Here is a 23,860-nt window from a genome sequence, read left to right on the forward strand (position 1 = left end):
TTTATATAATTTTTATCCTATTGTCTCTGTGTTTATGTTTTTGGCAGTTTTAGATGCAGCCATGAAAAAAAATTAAAAGTTTCTGGTGTAAACATTATTAAATACATTAAATGAGATCAATTAAAGGTACAATTACTCACATTATCTGGAAAAAAAAGCTTGGCATCTACATGACAACACATAATCTCTGCCTTAATTCATTCAACGGACAATCGTCTTTAAACAGGGGTCCGAACCACACTAAACAATACTTTGTTTCTGAATCTGCCGTTATTGCTTTACTTTTTAAAATATATTGACTTGACATTTGTAAAAATGTATTTAACTTGTGCTCGCCTTAATGCTGGCGTTGTTTTAGCTACACAAGCTAATGAAATTCAGGTAATGTTTCGTGTTTACAAATCGAACGGAGGTAATCGAGTACAACCTTAAATAAAACAGTTGAGTCCTGACAAAGTTTTTTTTTTTTTGTTTAATTACTCTTAATTACTTTAACTACCATTTGTCAAATATGTTGCAAAGCCTCGCTCCTCGCCTAAAACCGTTCTGTATTTCACATGCAGCTCCAGGAACGCCCCCGATTGCACAACGCCGATTGGCTGGCATGCTGTTATACTGTTCAACTTCAGACTGATAAACCGTAAAGAATGAAGAGGCATCGCGGTCGACGGTACCAAGCACGTACGTGACGGGCATAACGCATCGGGGCACGATGTATACGTAACAGCAACTTGAATAACTGAACAACAAACCTTACAAAAAAAAATAAATAAACAAAACTGACTATGTACATACGACCTCTGACGCAGCAACAGTATGCTCCGCCTCTATCCAACGTCAATATTAAAACCAATGATAAACGTCTAGAGAGGGAAGGGGCGTGCTCCAACCCTGTTTCCTCTTATATTTGCAGTGACTTTAACATTCATTTTGTTTTGTTTTTTGGCGTGGAATTATTTTGTGCACGTTTGTTACCTGCGGAAATCATGGTTGCGTTGATGACAGTGGTCACTATTTTTGCGAAAAACACGGGCAGGGCGGTGCGATGTATTCGTTGGACGGCTGTCAGGCAATGTAGTTTGGCTACCTGCGCCTACAAACTGAGGCATGAACAGAGTAAGTTCATCTGTTTGTTTTTTTTTACTTTTAACGTAGGGAAATGACTGCCAGCAGCAACTCATACATGTGGCTTTTTTCAGTAATAGGCAATGCTTTCACATACTGAAGGCTATGATTTACAAATTAGAAAAATAAAACTTAATTGTGCATTTACAATATATGAGTGAGAATACTAATAGAAAACAATAGATTGCATTGATTTTCAAAACAACATTGGTCGTTACGGCTTCTCTAGATGGGTGTTCATTGGTATTTGACAATAATATTTCGGTTGCACATTGTATGTATTCATGCATGGCAAAAATTGAGCAGGGTAAGGTTTTAGATGTCTCGTTCACATATCTATTACGAGTCTGCCACCTGGAAAATGCAGGTATTAAGATACAAATCACATGTCAGGATTTATGTATTCAGTTATTTTGCGTAAGGATTTCACATAGAGTATACCTAGAAATTCAATTTTACTGTACAGTCTGCCTGTTTTTTCCATTGCTTTTGGTTTTGGTCTAGAAGGAGCTCGTCAGCTTTACCGAAAACGTATGTGACTAGACTGACTTCAGCTTGAGGGCCGAGTATGTAATGAGAGTAACAGAGAAGATTCTGTTAAAGACTCAACCCATAAAATTTATTGAGTGTTGTCCATTGCATATACAGCACTCGTATGTTCTTGATGTGGTACATGAGATGGTGAAGATTGTAGGTACAGCTGTCACCAGCTGCCAGCAGCCTTGTGGCTGTTTGTGCATTTCAACTGGAAGGTTGACCATTGGCATGGGGCTTTGTTTTCATTTATGCTTGATTTTCTTTCATTGACTACATCATTTAAGAATAAAAGGATTAACATGAGCTTCATTGCACCTTTTCTATTAGTACAATAAATGAATTGACAAAAAATACCCACACCTAGATAAGCTAACCCATGCTGATATGGCTTTGAAACAAAAAAATTTAAAAAGCTTTGTCATGGTTTAATTTCATATCATACCCAAAAGTAACACATTTGTCTTTTAAAACAAAATAGGAAAGATATAATATGCTAGTTATAAGATGTCAGTTTTAAAGAAATGCTCCACCCAAAAATATTTGTTATGTTAAAAAAACATGCTAAATGTTTTATATGGCACTTTATGATTTTTTTTCTTCTGTAGGTTACTTTATATGTTACAGGACAAACCGGAAAGACACATTCTCTTAATACTGTGCTTTTGAATTGAAGCCTGGATTCTTGACCAGTGAATGAGGGGGAGAAGGCAGCTCTTCCGTTCAAAAGCAGTTTTATGGGAATGCATATTTTCTGTTTCTGTTTGAGTTTTTCACAAGTAAGTCTTAATAAGTTTTTAGGAAAAAGTACATGTAATTTGCATGTTTTCAGCATATGGATAATGGACATGTGGATTATGCAACACAAGTAATATATGTGAGATTTTTTTTGTTTCCTCCCATCTTTACATCTTTTGTTGTTGTCTAAAATTGGTCATTATTGGATCTCATTCAATGTGAATATTTGTTATTTACTTTCTCCCATAAAAAAGTGAGATTAATTTTTTTCCCTGTCACTTCTTAAAAAATACATGGGGTAAGTAACATATTATTAAAAAAAAAAAACATTTTTGTGTGGAGTGTTTCTTTTAAAACCATTACAACCTGTGAAAAAGTGCCATTAAAAGACTGTAAACACAGTGGAATTGAGTAAGTACTCTTTTATGCCACCTTAGCAAATGCAGGTATCTATTTATAATCTAGTAACCCTGTGCATAGGCATCATATATTGATGTTATGTGGGTGATTTGTTCCTTGTAAAGTACAGTTGCCAAGTGCATCTGGAATAATAAAAGTTTAGGGATTTCTACAATAGAATGGGGATATAATCGTATTGCTGTACAATTACAGTGAAACAGCAACAGTGTGAGTTCAGTAATGGTTACTGTAATGCTAACATTCTTCCTATTCTTCAAAGACAGAAACAATCATAGTGTGTTTAAACATTGGGGGCAGTTGTTTATTTCCTTTTCTAGATATTTCAGAATGCACTATTTTACATATGTGGGTTATGTGTCTTTAGAATGGACTTGTTTTTGGTAAGGATACCTTTTTGTTATTAAAGAAAATTTAGCAAAATGGACTGGAGATAAGAGAACTGGATGTGCAAAACAAAGCCTTTTCTCTTCATGATTCAGTAACTGAGAAGTATGGAAGGTGGCTAAACAGTATGCATGATGTATTGTGGTGTTTAATGAAAGTCGTTTTTAAAGTGCCAATCATTTCCCAGTACCTTTTCACACTGCACTGATACAGGCAATATACTGGCATTGTTGCTAGGTCAAACTGCGTAAACAGCTGGAAGCAAAATGCTACATTATGCTATTTGAAAGTCACTGAATGGTGAGATCATGCTTGCAGATTGATCATTTTTATAAACAATTTGAAAAGGTACCAAACATACTGTAGAGCTTCTTGAACAGAAACATAAGGACCATCCTGTATCAATTGTGCTTTATTCTGTAGAATTACAAAATCAAAGACCAATACTTATTGTATCTGAAATAGGGCTTGATCCCAGACTGTGTTGTGGACAGTCTGGAGCACTTGCCCACTTGTCTTGCCTCTTTATAACATGTCCATCTGTTCTTCTTGCTCTCTGGCTTCTTCTCCTCCCACCAGTTGAAACTTTGTCCACCCTCCACCTAACTACCATTTCAAAGGCTTTTTTTGTCTGGAATAGCCTTTTAAACCCCAAACCCTAACTACGTCGGTGAGTAGAATATTTACTAGGATCAAGAATAATGCTAGGAACTTCTTGGATTATTCTCCTAGAACATCACTCAGTAGGTTAGGCTTGTAACAGGTAACTTGTGTTTTACACGTAAATATAAGAATAGGGATCCATACATGCTGTTTTTGGTCTCCCTGCTACCATCTAGTGGTATGGGGGACTCTTTGAATAATCTCTATTGCCTCATACCCATAGATGCCCCAGGCACAGTGGTTTACATGATTTCAATTATAGTGTTGGGACTGAACACACCCAACTGGTTCCTGTACACTTGCCACCAGGATGTCTTACAACCCAGCTCTTGTCTTGCATTATAGTAGTGCCCTTGCAATTACAGTTGCTGCCTCATCATCCTTCATAGGGTGTGTTCTTTCTGAAGCCATTCTACAAAATCATAAAAAATGGCATTGGTATATAAACAAAACTTTATAAGATATTTAGAAAGATCTGGATTTTATACACATTTTTTGATAGTTCACCTTGACTGGTTGAACACTTGGTATTGATTTTCTTTTTAGTAGTAATCAATCAGATATTCTTGTCACATACTAGTGCAAGTAAAACCTAACGTGTTTATGCTAGATTAATTAGAATTTGTTTTTTCCTGCTCAAATATGCAGTAAATGTACCTCAAACATGTAAGAGGTAAGTCATATAAGATGAACAGACAAATACTATCAATAAATATTATGAATTGTCAGTTTTACCATAGAGTAGCTTTATGATAAACTTTTGGAAAAGTGAAAACAAACTGTTGAATACTGAATGAGAGCTCAAAATGGTGCCTTATGATTAAACAAGGATTGCAGATACGTGCTAGGGTTTGACTCTGATTTTGAAATTTGGTTCAAACAAAATTAAATGCAGTCACTGGGTTCCTTAAGGGGCATTTTTTATTTTAGAATTTACAGTTCATGTGGCCAGTGCTATCTAATGAAGATAATGACTTGTTAAACATAAGAAAAATAGTGATACACTTATTTATGAAAGATTAGATTTAGGATTGTGTATTTTTGGTTAATATTTTATAATAAAGAGTTTCAACAAATCTAACATAATAAGGTCTTTTTGAATCAACTGTCACATCTGTAGGCAGGTGTCATATGATTACAGTGCACTTTGAATGCACTAATGATCAGTCCCCTGTGTCTTTAAATCTGGTTGTCAACTGTATTTGGTATTGGAAAACCTCTAGAATTGGAATTAAGGGTAATTTTAGTTAAAAAATAATCTGAATTATTTCATAATATTAAACTAGTGGTTTTCTTCTTAATAGTTAAATACAATAAATTAACTGCAATAGATTGTTCTGTATTATTTCTTTATATATGCGATGTGCTGAACTAGCAAAGAATAAGAAACAAACTTTTTAATTGCATTATTAGTATTACAATATTTTGGTGGTTGCTTTTGAGTATGAAGTGAATTAAGCTCATGATGCAATAATGTTATCCCATTCTTTAAGATGCTTTGCTAGCCCATAGTTGGAAATGTTTTGACCTGTAGTATTTTCTGCAAGTATAATTCATGGTTATTTGCATCTGCTGATTGTTGAATTAGCTAAATCCCTCTCCCGACATTTTACACGTTTGTCATCTTACTACCTTATTTGTGACACTTGCATAATTTTTGGGTGTTTCTCCTTGCCTTTTTTTAAAATAAATGTTATGTTTAGTAAAACAGAAAAACAGGAAGTAGAAATTGCAACAGCTGCTTTTCCACTATGCAACACTAAGTTAAATGTTAATCTGCCAAATAATGCATACATATGGGGCAAATTGTGATGAACACTACAGTAATTATGAAATAATGTATTATAGTTTATAAAATAATTTATAGATGTTTCATATTTTTTTGCTCTGATGCGTAACAACGTTACTATAATGCAGCAAATTACCAAGTTTGTTTTTTTTTCTGTTTCAGTAGACTGTTGGGATCTTTGTTTATTGGTGGGATTATTTTTGCTTACATTGTGCATCAAATCAGTAACTGATCTTGTATTTTATTAATGCTGTTGGCTTTGCAAACACATTTTGCCTAGCAAACAATGAAGATGACAAAGAAAATGTTTAGTTGCCTTTTTAATTGAGTTTACTGCCTAAAAATCAGAAGACACACCTTCAATTTGTGTTTGTTTCATTTCTTTAAATATAGTGAAACTGAAATACTGAGAAAACCTTTTCTTTAACTAGTAAGAATTTCACTATACATTTACCAATAATGACCCTATAAAATGTGTTATGATGCTAGAGTAGATAATGTTGAATAATGGATAAAATGGAGTATCTTCATGCAGTACCTGGAGCTATTTGTTCTAGATAAACCTAAAATATTGTGTTTTTTTTTCTTGGGGGGGGGGTGATTAAATGTAAATTTTAAAATAAAAGGTAATGTTTGTTAAATATGAAAGAAAAATTATGTGACAACAAAACAAGCACTCAAAAGAAGTGTTCCATTATGGTTAAAACTGGCCTGCTAGGTCATCTTGTCTAGGTATACAGATGGTTAGGTCTGCCTGACCATTAATCTTATACCCACCCCTAGAGTTTTACTGATTTGAGCTTGCTGTAAAAAGCAAATTATCAAGTACACCATGCTGACATGATGTGATTTTACATATCAAGAATAACCAAACATGTATTACATAGTACTTGTTGGCCATATGTACTGTATACACTGCTAGGAATATAATGTCATTTCCTAAGTCTACCTAACTTCCAGTTTTATTTCTGGGCAGCAAATATACAGGCAATAAGAACCTGGACACAAATAGAAGAACATACACAGGCATGGACTGCAATAGAAGTAAAATCCTGCAGTACTTCTTTGTATTCCTTGCTCTGTGCTCCAATAAATACATGTTATCGGCAATATACAAATAACCCAATTGTGCTCCACTCACTTAGAATCTGGAACCAAAAGAGAAAGCATTTTAAGACGGAGAAGCTTCGATCTGTGGCACCTCTACAAGAGAACCACCTCTTTCAACCTTCACAAACATATGCAGTTTTTAATATCTGGAAAAAATTTGGAATTAACTTGCTTAGAGATCTTTTATATAGACAACGTCTTTACATCCTATGAACAATTACATTCCAAATTTAACATTCCAGCTACACATTTCTTTCACTATCTTCAAATCAGTAACTTTGTTAAACAGAACCTTCCAGATTTTCTTCATCTTCCTCCATCCATGCTGGAAAAATATTGCTCAATCTCAAGGACTTAGACTCCATCTCTACAATATATAAAATCATTTTACAATCCCTCCCTTTCAAAGATCCAAGAGGACACTGGGAAAAAGATCTCTCATTTAATATATCAGAAAAGGAGTGGAAAATAGCAATGCAGAGAATTCACTCGAACTCCATATGCACAAAGTATACAATTATACAACTCAAAATTATATATCGAGCACATCTGTCTCAACTAAAACTCTCCAAAATGTTTCCAGGGCAAGATCCAACCTGCGAACGTTGCAACCAAGTCCCAGCCTCACTGGGTCACATGTTTTGGTCCTGCACCAAATTAACATCATTCTGGACCAACATTTTTAATTACCTTTCAGACAGCCTTGGACTCACAATCCCTCCTAACCCATTAACAGCTGTGTTTGGGGTTCTTCCAGAGGGTCTTAAAGTGGAGAAGGACAAACAAATTGTGATTGCATTCACTACACTTCTGGCACGCAGACTGATTCTGAAACTGGAAGAACCCAAACTCTCCTCTTTAAGTCAGTGGGAAGCGATGTGTTATATTATTTGAAATTGGAAAAAATCAAATCCTCAGTTAGAGGATCCGTACAGACTTTTTTCAAAAAGTGACAGGATCTAATCAGTAACATTTTAAAATAAGGTCATGAAGCACAGAGAATTTATTCATTTAGGTATGTTTACAAGCCTTAAATTTTACGCCGTTTGGCTTGGTCTCTCTCTCTCAGGGGTGGGGATCAATCTGTTCTTAACTCAATTTTTCTTTTTGTAAAAACTTGATTGCTTTGTATGGATTACAATAAAATTAAAGAAAAAAGGAATAAATTGTCATTGATGGTTGTAGGATGGTTCTTGCACCTGTCATTAGTGTTCTGGAAAGCACCTAATGACACCATAAAATAGCATGACCAGTGTAATATGTTTTAAGCCATTTAACAACATTTTACACAATTCAGCATCCTTCACGACCTGATGGGTTACCACTTGGAGACTGGGCTTCTTTTCACAATATTAAAACCAGTCTTCCATTTACAGACTGCTGTGACTGGATTCTTCTGGTTGTGGTATTAAGCTTCACTGGTTGGGCTATTTAATCATCTGCAGCAATTAGTTCCACTTCTCTGTTGGAGCAGATGACCACAAGATGTGCTTTTGGAAACGCCATGGAAAATAGCCTGGTCCTTTTTATTCTACCTGAAAATCTGTGATTAAATTTTTATTATTGTTATTATTATAATTATTATTATTACCATGCTTATTTTAACTTCACCTCTTTGTTGTCTGGTACAAATGTTGTAATCGATATTTAACCCACTTCCTATTGTCCAAATGAGTTGAAATTTTGCTCATTTACTCACTTCCGATTACAATACCTGAATCAATAATCAGTTTCACTAATTGATCGATTAATCCATGTTAATTAAAAAATGAAATATTCTTATGAAGAATAGTTCAAGATTTCACCAATAGATGGCATTGGTAATGGATAGAAATATTAAAGGAAGTGTTAAAATATTGATTACAAAATTATACTAAAACAAACCCAAGACTAAAAAGTTGAAAATATATATAAAGTGTACTAAAAAGTAAAAACAAAGTCTCTCATACATCACTTTTAAAATAAAAGCGTGGGCGCTTTTCATCAATCAACATTTAAAAAACACTCGAAGATTCATTTTTATAGCTTTAATTATATAGTTTTATTCAATTTTTCTTTACTTTTCTAGTGCACCCACTATGGCAAACTCCTGTTGAGGCACCTGGGGGAAACCGTCAGTCACCAATCAATATCCACTTGAGAGACAGCATCTTTGATCCCACTCTGCAGCCCCTCAGTATACGATATGATGGCAGAACTTGTCGTCAAATATGGAACAATGGATATTCCTTCCTTGTAGAATATGAGGACTCCACTAATAAATCAAGTGAGGGAACATTTATATTTATTTGTTTTAGCTAATGATTCTTGCATATGGAAGAGGTACCTTTTTCCTGATCGTAGATTTCAATGTCTACCTAATCTTCATGACAGCCTCAATTTAATTGGAGGCTAGTTGAAGCTTTAATACAACTATTGCTTAGAATGGCTTGTTGATTGATTGTTTGTAATTTGTCATAGATTTAAAATTATAGTGCTTCATAACAGATGTTAACTTTTCTAACTTTTAGTAAATGTATTAAATTTAGGCACTGAATTAATTTTTGTTTCAATGCAAGGTTAATCTTTTTCTTTTATTCTTAAAAAAAACAGCAATATATATAAGAAGGTGTTGAAATACTAACTAAAATCACTTTATACTGATATTTTTCTTCATATAAATTCTGTTCCTGTAATACTATTTCTGTCCAGTTTAATCTGAAATTTATCTTTCATTGAAGCCATGTTCAATGGGAAAAAAAAAAAAATGGTAACACTTTAGTTATTGCAACAATGTACTACTATGTTACCAAATTATAACAATGGCCTTTTTGGTCATGATTATGGTTAGAAAGTAAATAGGTTATTCATCTCTGTGCAGTGTGGCATATTCAGTGCCTTTGATACACTGGTAAAATGACTAATGATTATGAAGGATTTAGATCTTATACTACAGTATGCAAATTCAAGAGAAATATTTGTCACTTTAATTTGGAATGATGAGCAGGGGTTTATTTTAGTAGGCCACATTGCTCAAATAAATGCTCACTTTACTTATGCTTTGTGTTATTAACACAAAAGGAAGTCTGTTTTTTTAAGGTCTTGTCACAGAAGAGTAAATTAATGCATTTTTGCAGTATCTGAACTAAGAAAGCATTACCACAAATTTTGATTATCTTATTTAGTTTTCCGTTTTCCTTTCTGCCTCAAAAATGATCTTGCATTTTTCAAAATGCAAATTTTACATATTAAATTAAAACATAGTATAGATATTTTAGCCGGGTGTTCATTATTGTAATGCTTCATGATATTAATGAGACTGAGTGGCCATGCACCCAACTTTCCATACCTACAAACCTTTCCTGCATTTACCTTGAGGCCATTTATTGCCAAACTAGCTCTTTATTTCAGTATGTTATCGTTCAATTTCATATAATTTTGGCCATTAATACAAGGTGTAGCAGATAGAGGCGTGTTCCACCTCTAACACCCTCAGGTACCACTCTGAACACCAGGTGAAAGTATAATAACTATTCTTTTTATTATTATACAGTGCACAAAGCACCCTCCACTCTACACTCATAAATTACAAATAAATCCAACACAGCAACACTATTCTCTTTCCTCCTCGCCCAGACACTTCGCCCTCCTACCTCCCAGCTCAGCTCAGTGTCTGGACTGAGGCATCGTCCTTTTATAGCCCCTGACCCGGAGGTGTTCCTGTCCCAACAGTCCACAGTTCCTTTTTCCTTCCGGGTCTGGGCAAACGATCCTTTTTTTCAACCCGGGAGCACGTCGTTCCTTCATGTCACATGACCGTGACGTACTCCCGGGTCATACGGCACAAAAGAGCCCATAAGCCCCCACAGCGACTCCTGGTGGCCCCCAAGGTATTCAGCAGGGCTGTGTATAAATACTACAAAGTCCATGAGGCCCTGCTGGACTTCGGGGCACTATCCTGCTGTCGGGAGAGCTCCTCCTGGCGGCCTGGAGGTGAGGACCGGCATGAAAAGCCGGCAGTGCTCCACAAAGGTTATTGTTGTACGACAGCTCCCACTTCTACCCTTCATTCACTTTTCTGGTCACCTCTATCACTATCACAAAACACAATGGGCACAGAATGGATGGGTGATGCAACCTGAATTCCACCTCAAAACTTTCACTCTGATGTTATGACCACTGTTTGTGCTCCCTTACATTGACATCATTGCAGACACTAACCATTTGTTCTAACTTTCTTAATGGTAAACTCTCCACTTCTCACTGTGGTATCTTGTCAAATGCAAGTTCTATTTGCCTGATGCTTTTCCTCTATTTGTTGGATTACAAAGATTGTGTCTGTTCTACACCTCCTAGGCATAAAACTAAACTGCATTTTGCTAACTTTCACATGATCCCCTTTTCTTTTCTCTAGCACTCTCTCTGCCACCTTCATTATCTGCTCCAAAAGCTTGATCACACTATATGACCCACACTACAATGTATCAACATTTCTTTTGTATACTGGAATGAGCTTATTTGCATATGTTTTTCACCTCCAGCACTTTCTGCTGCCTTCAATGTTTCCAGCACTATCCAGTTGCGCCAGCAGCTTTGCTTAATTTTTTCAGTGTTTTTGCAACTACCTCTTTTGAAAACATACAAATCTGTTTTCCTATTTTCTCACAATAAACAATTTTTTCATTTGTTCTCTTCATTCAGCAACTTCTTCATGTTTTTCTTTCAACTGTCCTTAATCCTATTACTATCAACCATAATGTTCCTTTCAGCAATTAGTCTTTTATTTATTCTCTTTCTTTTCTCATTCTGTAGTATACTCTGGTCGTTTTGACGACTTACTCTTTCACAACTGCTTTTGTAGTACATTTCTCTTTGCTTCCTTATAACATGTCATTTTCTGTCTTTTTTTTTGCCCTCCTTAGAGCGTGGATGCCCAAACTTTTTTAAGGGTGGCCAGATTTGATGAGGTGAAATACCTGAGGGTCAACTACTTCTTACATATTTAAATATGTTAAAAATAAGAGAAAAAAATCTTACAATGACACAGCACTCTGTTTATTTTATTTTTAGGATTATTTCAAGCTATATTCCACTCAACAGAAGTGTCTGCAGTAGCAAACTATAAAAATAGGCTATCAGTTATAAATCATACAGCAGTCCTGTTTCTCTCATCTTCAGTATAACACTTACAAACCAGTAGGTATCATTTGTTAAAAGTTCTATTAAGTTGGAAAGTGCTATATGTCCAAGTGTATTATTACTTTGACCATGAATTCAAAATATTGAAATATAAAGCTAAAAAATAAAGTCCAAGTAGAATTCAAGAAATATTCTCATTTAAACGAAAGTGAATGTGGATATACTGCTTATTTTAAACTTGGATCTATTTCAAAGTTGAACATTTCACATGCTATATCTATACTAATAAAAGACAAAGCACTCACTCACTCACTATCATCACTAATTCTCCAACTTCCTGTCTAGGTAGAAGGCTGAAATTTGGCAGCTTATTCCTTACAGCTTACTTACAAAAGTTAAGCAGGTTTCATTTCGAAATTCTACACGTAATGGTCGACAACGTCCGCCATGTTGACCTTTCCTATTTATGGCCCCATCTTCACGAAATTTGGTGGGCGGCTTCCCTGCGCTAACTGAAACCAATGTACGTGCTTATTTCGGTGGTATGACACCACTGTCGGCTGCCATATTGAACTTTCCAATGGTCTTTGTTACTTATGGGCCCATCTTCAAGAAATTTGGTACATGGGTTCCCAACGCTAACTGAATCCTACTTACGTACATATATACGTCCATAGCCTGCAGCTTGGTCACGTGTGAGGCGTTGGGTCCCCATCCCAACGCCTCCCACATTGTTGGCTGCCTGCCTATATAAGGCCGTCCGTCGCTCCAGTCTGTACATTCCCTTCCTTGCTTCGCCACGGGATTCACGTCTCCCTGCTGATAACTGCAGCCTTTTTATTTAATCCACGGCTTCTCTGCTGTTTTATTGTTCATTTATTACGATTATAGTTATTGTGTAGGTATTTTAGACTTACTTTACATTGTTCAGGTACCCATTTCCTTTATCGTTTCAACCGTACCCCCATTAACATGTCTATTGAGGTGATCACCATAGATCAAAGAACTGTCACTTACCGAGTGGTTTCCATGCCTGGAGATGGCACCTGCCTTTTCCATTCTCTTTGTTACATATTGCACAGCCATATCAGACTCACTCTTGATATCCAGAGGAACATTGTGTCTTATGTATTGAATGACTGGGACAGGTTCAAGTTGTGGACTGATGACGGTACAGGAGATAATTGTACTACACCGGAGCACTATAAGAGTGAAATGCTTAAGCCCTTCACCTATGCTTCTGCATGTGAGTTGATGGCTGCCGCTGAATTGTTCGGTTGTCGCTTTCAACTGTACCGAAATGGCCAAATATTTTACACCTTTTGACAACCGCCAATGCCTCTTAAACATCTTAGATTCACAGGTGACGATTTCAGTAGTGGACACTTTGATATTTATGAATGTTTAAACTCTCAAAAGCTGGATGTGAAGTTATCGATGAAACCGGTTGTATGCTTTCAACGCTTGACAGATGCCGAATGTCACTTCAATACAAGTCCTATATATGTCCACAGTGCACCTTGTCACCTCATAGTGGCTTGTCCATCTGATCTCAAGCAGCCTTTTTAGACAAGGTGCTTCGTGTTTATTGAGCACATAGTGGTGGTGAAAAAAGTTGTAGAGTGAACTAGATAGGCTAAAAAATCTTTTTGCACACGGCTCACTCTGCATGCCATGCACAACCACTAAGTACAGTTGGTGGTTGCAGCAGTGGATGTATGGGACATATCTGTCAAGCCTGTTTTGGAGTAAAGCTTGTACACCACCTCTAACCCCATCATAACACTGGCTAAGTACTGTATACTGTCAGCATTGTAGCCAGCATCAGAAAGGTGGAACAGGATCTCAGAGGTGATGTTCTCTGCATCAAGTTGTTGCAAGTTAAGCAACCCAATAAGATGCTCCTCTGGCATGGAATTTCTGACAAACTGTATTATCACAGACACATCTTCCACATTGCACCTATCCCTGGTCCCATCACTTTTGAGGCAAAACCCTGCAGAATCAGCACTTTCATATTTTTTCCTGACCTCTCCAAGCACCATGTCAGCCAGTGTTTGGATAATTTCATTTTCGATATCCTTAGATGTATATTTTGCATTTTTTGGGATACCCTTAGCAATGCTTGCTAGCTTCTTGTCCTTCTCTAAGGTATATTCCATCAGTTTTAGAAAAATGCCTGAAGCAATGTCATCATCATTGCCCGCTGCATCATGTCTCAAGGTTTCTGTCGTCCCACGGAGCCCCAACTCATTTACACAGAGAAACCTTATAGCACTACCGATACTCTTGACATAGTAATGGTTTTTTTCAAGTTGTTTTTTACCAACCAACATTGAATCCACTGTCTCCCCTGTGGCCTCTCTGCTTTTATGCTCAGTCCAGATTGTTGAAGCATGCACATGGTTGTGGCTGGACACATGCCTCTGTAGCCCCTTGTCTCGATCAAGTGCTGCTTTCCAGTTGTTAAAACCAGTTAAGGTAAAAACTACATCCCTCTCATTAACAGTGCTGCCATATTTCCGACAGGGGAAACAGAAGCATGCGTCCCTCACAACAGAGTACTCCAGCCATGGTCGTGTGCGGTACCAGGCAGGATTGAATAATCTTAATGTTGTACCACCAAATACACGTTTGGGGTAACTACCCAGTATTGGCTGGGATGGTGTATTGCCATTTAAGTCACTGGGTAGCTGAGCGGGTTGCTTTGGGGCAGCAATAGTTGGCAGAGGTACAGGAGAAGCAGTGACTGTTGATGCCACAGGAGTAGACATGCTAGCTGCTGTCTCTGATGTACCAGCAGCAGCATCATTGTTATTGCCATTGGTACAGGCAGCAGCAGCGCCACACTTTTTAAAAGCTTGGAAAAAAGGATGCATCTCACAGCATTAACTTTCCCTTTGTGAGCTGCTGGAAGCTGGGGTGGAAAGTGAATAAGCTTTACTAAAATCTGTGTGATTACATCAGTATATGAAACGAGAAAACTGTTGAGTGCAGAGTTGAAAGCTGGGGCGAGGCTTTGTATCGGGGTCTGACAGACAGACACAGGTCCTCCAGTCGGCTCTGTGCAGCAGACAGGCTCACAGTGGTGCTTGTAAGATCGAGAAAGAAACACTTCTCTGCCAGACTGAAACTGTGAGAAGAACAATGGACTAGTCCCCTATTGACTGTACAAATGTAGATGTATTTTTTAATTGTTAATTATCTCACGAGTCGTTATGATTTTGACGACCGAGATTTGCAGCTTCCTCAAAGCCTCCCGCTGTTGCGCAGCTCATTTTGCTCTGCCCAGCCTACTGAGAAATCTGACACTGGATCATTTGCATACTGACAGTGATTGGATGTTTAGCTGGGGGGAGGGTGAGTGGGGGATCTGTGCTGACTGCTGTGAGAGCTGCGGACAAACAGAGCACGGAGGGAAAGAGCAAACAAGAGGTGAAACCTATCATCTCATTTGTGCCATTTCCAGTGGATTTTTCAGCTACTGTAGTAAATCTTGTCCATATTCAGTTTGTGGGTAATCTATTTTCTTTCTCAACTTCTAAAAGTTTGATTTAAGGGAGTATTGCCCCCTCTTGCCCCAGCGTAGAGCCGGCCCCGGTAAACGGCAGACATTTATAGCGGGGAAAGCAGGTAGGGCATGTTTGCAGGAAAGGAAGTGGTGTAATGTCATCAGTAGGGGCCCGGAAGTGAGGTCAGGAACAGGTGGAAGTGACGGATTTAGCTAGTCTTTTCCTTGGAAGTTCAGCACCAACCCCTGGTCCTATTTGTTAATACTCCAATTTGAACCCATTTACTACCTCTCAAGTGCATGTGTGTGATATTATATATGATTGCATAGTTTTTTGTACGCCAAAAACTTAAATGCTTCTAGTACAGAAGCCATAGCTCAGATAAAGGACCATTGTATTATATGTGTCAGAAGTCCTCTGTTTCATTTTTTTGAATCCATCCACTAAAAGCTTTTTGTCTACAAAAAGAAATATTCTCCAAAGGCACTGTTAGCCATGATTAGATTCAGTTATCACAAATAAGCTGTTACATATTAGGTTTTATTTGCTAGTTGATAATATTCATTTGGAGACATATCAGTGAGGCTGACTCACTAAATTAGATAATGTTCTAGTCTACATTTTTAAAGATCAACATGTGTGAACTCTTAACTTAATTGAAAAGCTTGGGCGCAGTTAGGATGTTATCAGCCTGCTAGTTTGATTATTAAAGGCTCTACTGTGAAAAGAGGCATTGCACAGCGTGTTTGATGAACAAATGTTGGCCTACGTAAAGCAGAGCTTTCTAGTCTTTTCCCATCAAGATCTTCCAAATGTCTGCTTGTCACTCCATCATAATATGTCTCTGTACTTACACTCATGTTAGATTTTATCAAGAAGAAGTCCAAAGTAACTTATAAACTTTGTTCATTTGCAACTTTTAAAGTTTTTGTGTTTTACTGTTTTTATTTGGTGTCGTATATCAGAGTTTGTTTTTTGTTGTAACAGCTCTATATTCATAATTTTAAAAAGTCTTTTCGGTGTCAGAATTGCTCATTTTAGATATCTCAGCAAAAACACAATATAACATGCAATTAGCAACTTTAATTCCTGCACAGCGAGCTGTCAGTGCAACATTACAATATTAATGTGAAGGATATGACAAGTGGTGCTTCTCTGCCAAATGTGCTCATTTCAAAAAAGGCTGTTAAATTATGTTGGCTGTCTGCAACGGATTCAGATTTGAAAGATTGGATGTAGAGCAAACTAAAGTAAAATGAAAAGTATGTAAAAAACAATAGTAGTTAAAAGTGTCGGCACATCCAGTTTATTTCAGCACTTAAAACAGAAATGGCAGAATGGAACAGATGCAAGAAAGCAGAGGACAAAGTTAAAGCCTGTCCCAAACCACCATCTCCAGAATATTCTTTACCCTGCTTCAGCATGGACTGCACAAGGCATGCTCCCTGTTATATTTTCTGTTAGACAGCGTGATTGTTAGTAGCAGAAAGTGCCTTGTCTGGAGCTGGGGAAAGAAAATGATGGCGCTGTCTATTATGCGTTCTGACCTTGCAGTGGTAACTAAGCTATAATGGTGACTTGGGTTTAATTGTACTGTGTCACTAGATAACTGGAGTCTAGAAACATTTAAGTACGAGAGGTAGTTAGAATTCAATTTGTAATCAAAAAGAAGCCAACCTGCAGAAGATTTGCGAAAGTAAGTGTACCCTTACTATCATTTCCATATTAGTAATTGAACACCGGTGCTGCTCACCAAGATCACACACATAATAAGCTAAACAATCCTATACTCCAATTCTGTAAGTGATACACAGCTTTATTATGATCCATGTAATCTCATAGTGAGATGCTTTTTGAGAATAAAGTGATGGATGGATGGCTCCTAATGTCATAGTGGGTATCTCTCTATGTATGTAAAATAATCATTAAACCTTTTTTATTTTTTGGAGAAACCTATTTCTTTTGATGCTTTTTGTACTGATTGATTTTTTTTTTTTTTAATTTTGCTTAAGACAGCTAGTGATTTTATTTCCCCTAAACACCCAAAATCGTATTTAAAACGTAGCTTTGTTAGACATGTAAAATCAAAGTTAGAAAGGAGATGGGTTGGTATCACTTAAGAAAAATAATCAAGATATCATTGCCCTTATTATATAAAGGTTTTAAAAATACAAAGAACACTATTTTCTTAGCTTTACAATTTTCTATTCTGTTAATGTTAAGGATTTTTCAATTATACCCCTCCATTCTGTGCAAAACCTTGTGTCTGTCAGAATTTACAGAAAGGACTGCAAATTTCAAGTATAATAAACTGTTTACATAATTCTTAGAAACATTGGAAGCATGTACTATAAAGGCTTTATCACATTTCTAAAAGCTAATGACACATTCAACTTTAGATTCAAGGTTACAAAAAGAGTTTACAGAGGTTTTATGTAACAGTATGTTACAGTGAATTTCTTGGTTATCTGGTATTTTGAGGCCTGTCCATCTTAGGACAGTGAAAATCGCACATTATTATAATACTAATTACAATATATGTTAAATGTATAAGTGGTGTTTCACTTGTATTTTAAATGTTTAGTAAAATTAGCTAGGAGTTGAGCTGCCTCAGCAAAGTATCTGTAGTGAAAAAAGAGCTACTAGGCCCTCTGCGCTGTAATATGCGAGTGTTGCCACATTTCATAGCATTACAGTATATTAAAAGTAGTTTAATAACATAATTCTTTTTTTTTTTTTGTAAAAACTTGATTGCTATGTATTGATTGTAATAAAATGAATAAAAAAAAAAAAGTAGTCCCTTGTCGATAGCTTCTACCTGTAGGGTTTCAAAGCAATAGCGTCTAGTGAAACTTTATTGCAGTATTTAGTTTTTATGTCCTGGCATCCTTTATAAATGTGAAATGCTTGGGAGATATTGGAATTGGTAAACATAATTGCTGAAAGGAGGAGACTAAAGAGTCTTGATTATATTAAATGAATTCCTTCAGAAAACCATTACACCAAAACTACTCAAAGAAAGACTGAATTCATACAGTGAGAAGACCTCTCTGCATTTAGTGAGTGAAGGGCAGCTGGAGACAACAAAGTTGGGGCTGCATCAACAGTGTGAAGCAGGCGGCAAGTAGCTTCAGGAAATGGGTAACAGGAATGATCAGGTTGAATTAATTTTGAGGATAAACGTTTGAGAATACTGGGCAAGACATTTTGCCAGCAGCTTAGCATTATTATTGTTTTTTTTTAATTTATTTTATTGATTTTATTGTAATCACACAACATTCCATACAAATAGATCAATTTTTACAAAAATAGGACCGAAAAAAAATCAACCCCCACCCCTGAGAAAGAGAGCATGGCCAGCAGAGTAAAACTTAAAGCTAGTGAAAATAAGTAAATAGATGAATAAGTGAATAAAGATAAATGGAAAAGAAAAAGAAATGGGAAGAGAATCTTTTTCCTCAGTGCTTTAAAAGCTTATTCTAAAATGTTATTGATTAGATCCTGACAGGTTTTAAAAAAGTTCTGCACAGATCTTAGTAGTAGTAGTCAAATCTTGAGCTTACATTTAATCCTAAAAAAGGAAGGCTTTTCATGTTACCAAAACATCTATAGGGTGGTCCAGATCTAATTATGCAATTTTCATTAAGCTATAACTTATTAAGTTTATTACATAGAAAATCGCCCGAAAAATCCTAGACCATCAAGAAGTGTGTGAATTGACGACATGAAGAATCACCTTCGCGCCGAACTGGAATCGTCCCCGCATGAATCAAAGTCATCCAGATGGTCTGGATCTGCATAATTAGATCTGGACCACCCTGTATTTCCATCAAATCTATTTGTCTCAAGTTAAGATGTAAAAGCTGGGAATATTGCAATGAGATTGTTAGAGTATGAAAAAAATTATATCTCTGACTCTGTTGTTAATACAGTTTGAAGCTGTGTTTGATGATTTAAATAATAACATGACATTTTGATTATTGAAATGGCCCAGTTAGTAGCTACTTGTAGGAGAAAGTTCAACACATGCTTTCATTTCTTAGTAATCTGTTTACTGGTGTTGTCTATGATCGATGCATTTTCTTTTCACAGACATTCTAGACTGTAGTTAAGGCTTTCAGTGAGTAATCTGCAGTTACAAAATAGTTTGAGTCTGTATTTAATGGGCTAAGTGGGCATATTTACAGCAATTGTGATGTGAAGGCAGAGCATTTCAAACATCAGTGCATGTAGCCATTAGAGATGTAGATGCAATTGATATGGAGGTGTCTGTGTTTCTAACCAGACATTTTAGTAAAATTGGAGTTGTCCCAAAATGCATCAAACAAACATATTCCCATTTCTGGTTGCCATTTTTAAAAGGAAATTTACAGAAAAGCTGTAAGCTATACAAACATGCTATCCCACTTGTCTTCCCCTGAAGTGACCACTGGTTAGTAGTTTATTCATTTTAATTAGGATTCAAATTGTTGTAACCAAAACTTGTGTTGTCTACATAGCTGTGACTTCTAGATTTAGTGCAATCCATCCTTCAGTTTTGGGTGTATGAATGTGAATTTTTCCATTGTCTATAATGGCTTATCATAAGCATTGCTAGACATTGTGGAAGGAAGGTAGCATTATGTTTGAATGGAAAAAAACATGTGGCATGTGCATATCATGTAGTAATCCATCCATCAATCGATTTACTTTCTTACCCACTTACTCAGGTCAGCGTGGCAAGACGATGGTGCCAGTGACTATCCCAGAAATACTGGATACAAGGCAAGAAACAAACTGGGGCAAAGGTACCAGTCCATATAGCTCACATCAGGCTAGTTTATGGTCAATAGTTAAGTTACATGCACTTCTTTAGAATGTGGGAGGAAAACTCATAAAGACGCAATAAGATTGTACCTACTGTACTGTCTGTTTGCATCTATTCCTAGACAGGGGATTGAACCTAGTTCAACTTAAAAAAAGAAAAAAGTACACTACTAGCTTTTTTTAAAATAAAATACCAGCATTACTCTGATACACTATCTGAGAAGTGCGTAGTTTATTTAAAAAGGTGGTTGATGCCCCACAGAATTAACTGGTGTTATAAAGTATTCTTTATCAATACTTTAAACATCTTCATTATTTAATCCATTGAAAGGAGTTCTGCTAAATTGAGCCATGGTAAACAAATACTAGGGCATGAATGTAGTTTTATGTTGTGGTGAATTCTTTAACTTTGTACCTTTTCTTTTATGCCACCTTGGTGTTGAAACAGATTTTTTGAAAGTGAGCTCATCTAATTGAAAACTGTATGTGTGTGAAGGTTCCTCACCCCATATGCCTTCACATAGTAAGACACTGCTAAGGGCACATTAAAAGGCTGTGTCAGTTTCTATGGACTGAAAGAAATGGAAGTCCCTTAGTTTCCCTTGTTTGGGGGGAAAAAAAATCAAATAGTTTCAAAAGTATGATGTGATTAATTATATATGTAGGTTTGGATTTTTTTCTCCCTAAATAATAACCATCATTTAAAAACTGCATTTTGTGTTTACTTGTGTTATATTTGACTAATGGTTAAATGTGTTTGATGATCAGAAACATTTTGTGTGACAAACATGCAAAAGAATAAGAAATCAGGAAGGGGGCAAATAGTTTTTCACACCACTATACAAGTAATTGCCCTCTTGTTAAAAAATAACCTAACTGTGGTGTATCACACCTAAGTTCAATTTCCGTAGCCACCCCCATTTTTATATATATATATATATATATATATATATATATATATATATATATATATATATATATATATATATATAATTTTGTTTGTTTATTTTTTTTTTTTCTTATTTCAGGAATCTGTGGCGGACCACTGGTGGATCACTATAGGCTTAGCCAGTTTCATTTTCACTGGGGGGAGAATAATTTGTGGGGATCTGAGCATACAGTAGATAGCAAAGTCTACCCTGCAGAGGTGAGTTGCCAGTAGCTTTTTCTGACAATTACTTTTGTGCTGTCATTACTTTACAATAATATGTAAGATACTTTATTACACTACCACCTTTTGCACATTAACAGACAAAGCCAACGAACAGGGCATTGCAAATTAAATAGTTTCAGAACTTGTACACACATTTTCTGACATGAATATAACAAATGCAGAATACACTATTTGTAATAAGGAAAGTGAATCACTTTAAGAAACTGTCTTTAGGTTGTGATAGGTTGCAAACTCATTTTCCTACTCTTTGCCATTTGTTTTAATTCCATTTTTATCATCAGTTTGAGACGGAATAGCTAGTGTACCCCAGAAAGGATTCATAAATAATTGAGACTATCCCAAATTTGAAAGTCTTGCACTAGAAAGACTCCTTGTACAGCCACAGTCTGGACATTCCAAAAGTGCTTAAGTGGCGTTAAATTGACTTAAATTTAGTTCAGTTATTTTGTGAAACCTAAGGATGTCTATTATTAATTTGAATATAAAATGTAATCACAGGAATGACTTTGAGACTCTTGGTTGGTTGTGTGAAGTAATGACTTGCCTTGCTATGTCCAAATGCAGCATCAATAAAAGAAGTAATTAAAGAAGTTAGACTCCCATCTGTCATTTAATACACATGTCCATCACCTTTGTAAAATTGCATTCTGAAACATAGCCAAACTCCGTCCCTACCTTTCCCTCTGTGATGCTGAAAAGCTGGTCCATGCCTTTGTTTCATCCAGGCTGGATTATTGTAATGCACTCCTTATTGGGATCCCCAGCAAGAGCCTTCAAAAGCTCCAACAAATTCAAAATATTGCTGCAAGAATCCTGATGAGGGTGCGGAAATATGGACACATTTTACCAATCCTTTGGTCACTTCATTGCCTCCCTATCCACTTTCGTATTGAATACAAACTCTGTTTGTTTACTCACCAGTGTATCTATGAAAATGCTCCACAATATCTGAAGAAACTCCTTATACTACAATCTCATGCAAGAAACCTCCGTTTTGCAAAAACCTACTGCCTTCTCCCCCCGATGACCAAACTTCATACAATGGGTGGCCGAGCCTTTGCAGCTGCTGCTCCATGGCTCTGGAATGCCCTACCAGAGAGCATAAGAACACAGCAGACTGTAGGCTGTTTTAAAAAACAGCTAAACAAGAATGCTATAATTATCATTTTTGGACTTGACAGATATAGAAATATTTTCATGCAGCCATTTAATACATAGTTTTTTTTTCTGTGTATGTATTTGGTTTATGATTTTTTTTTTCCCTATTATTATTATTATTGTCAATTTAAATTCTTTACCCGTGTCCTTGGATTATAACAATAAACAATAATAATAATAATACTACATTTTATTGATATAGCACCTTTTACATGCTCGAGGCACTTCAGAGTTTAAGAAAAAACAGCAGGGCATACAGTACATAGCATTGTACTAAACCAGGTAAATAAATAGACAAGAGTAACATAGTAAATTCAGAGAAAAAATCCTAATGGACAATATAATTGATGGTCTAGCACACACACACACACACATACAGGTTACATGAGCAAACTGACATAGAGGTAAACTGAGAGAGGGGTAATAAAGTCAGGTAGAGCTAAAAGCCTTCCTGAACAGTTTTGAGTTGTTTTTTTTTTAAAAGAATTCATGGAGTCAACTGATCTAATTAATTTCAGTAGGTCATTCCAGAGCGTGGGCACTATACAGCTGAAAGCCCTGTCACCCATGGAGTGTAGATTAGTGTGGGGTACAACAAGATTACCAGAATCAGAGGACTTTAGTGGGCAGACAGGCACACAGTGATGGAAAAGGTCACTGATGTAGTTTGGCGCAAGGTCGTTTAAGGCTTTGTAGGTTATTAGTAGAATTTTTATATTCAATTCTGTAAGACACAGGGAGCCAGTGAAGGCGAAGCAGGATGGGTGTTATGTGCTCGCTGCTGCTGGCCCATATAAGGACTCTTGCAGCCGAGTTTTGAATAAGATGGAGCTGTGATATAAGATTAGAAGGAGCACCTGCCAGTAGGGAGTTACAATAATCGATGCAGGATGTGATAAAAGCATGGACAAGTTTCTCGGCATTAGAAAAGGAAAGAAAGGAGCGAACACGTGATAGGTTACGGAAGTGAAAGTAAGAATGTTTCTTAATGTGATTTATTTGGGCGGAATAAGAAAGGGAGAAATCAAAAATGACACCAAGATTCTTTGCAGTAGAGGCAGGTCTGATGAAATAAGTTGCACTTTAGTGCCAATTTGCAGGAGTTCAGTTTTGTTGCAATTTAATTTTAAAGAGTTCTGCTCCATCCAAGTTTTAATTCCACTGAGGCAAGTTGTGAGCTGAGAAAGCTCTGAAGTTCCACTTTTAATATTGAAAGAGTTGAGTATCGTCTGCATAAAAATGATAACCCAGTCCAAAGCTACGAATAATATGGCCAAGGGGAAGCATATAAATACAGAAAAGCAGAGGACTGAGGACAGAGCCCCGAGG

General features: G+C 36.4%; 1 protein-coding gene across 1 annotated transcript in view; it reads left to right on the plus strand.

Annotated features, from left to right (window-relative positions):
- The first annotated feature begins 855 nt into the window (after positions 1-855).
- ca5a (carbonic anhydrase Va) overlaps positions 856-23,860 on the plus strand; it is a 33,977-nt gene continuing 10,972 nt past the window's right edge. The window contains exons 1-3 of the mRNA XM_039763528.1: positions 856-1,116; positions 8,832-9,029; positions 21,228-21,346. Coding sequence (XP_039619462.1) covers positions 987-1,116; positions 8,832-9,029; positions 21,228-21,346 — 447 coding nt within the window. The 5' untranslated portion in view covers positions 856-986. The remainder of the gene's footprint in view (positions 1,117-8,831; positions 9,030-21,227; positions 21,347-23,860) is intronic.

This window comes from Polypterus senegalus, chromosome 9, assembly GCF_016835505.1.
Source record: "Polypterus senegalus isolate Bchr_013 chromosome 9, ASM1683550v1, whole genome shotgun sequence".
In the NCBI taxonomy this organism is placed as follows: Eukaryota; Metazoa; Chordata; class Cladistia; order Polypteriformes; family Polypteridae; genus Polypterus; species Polypterus senegalus.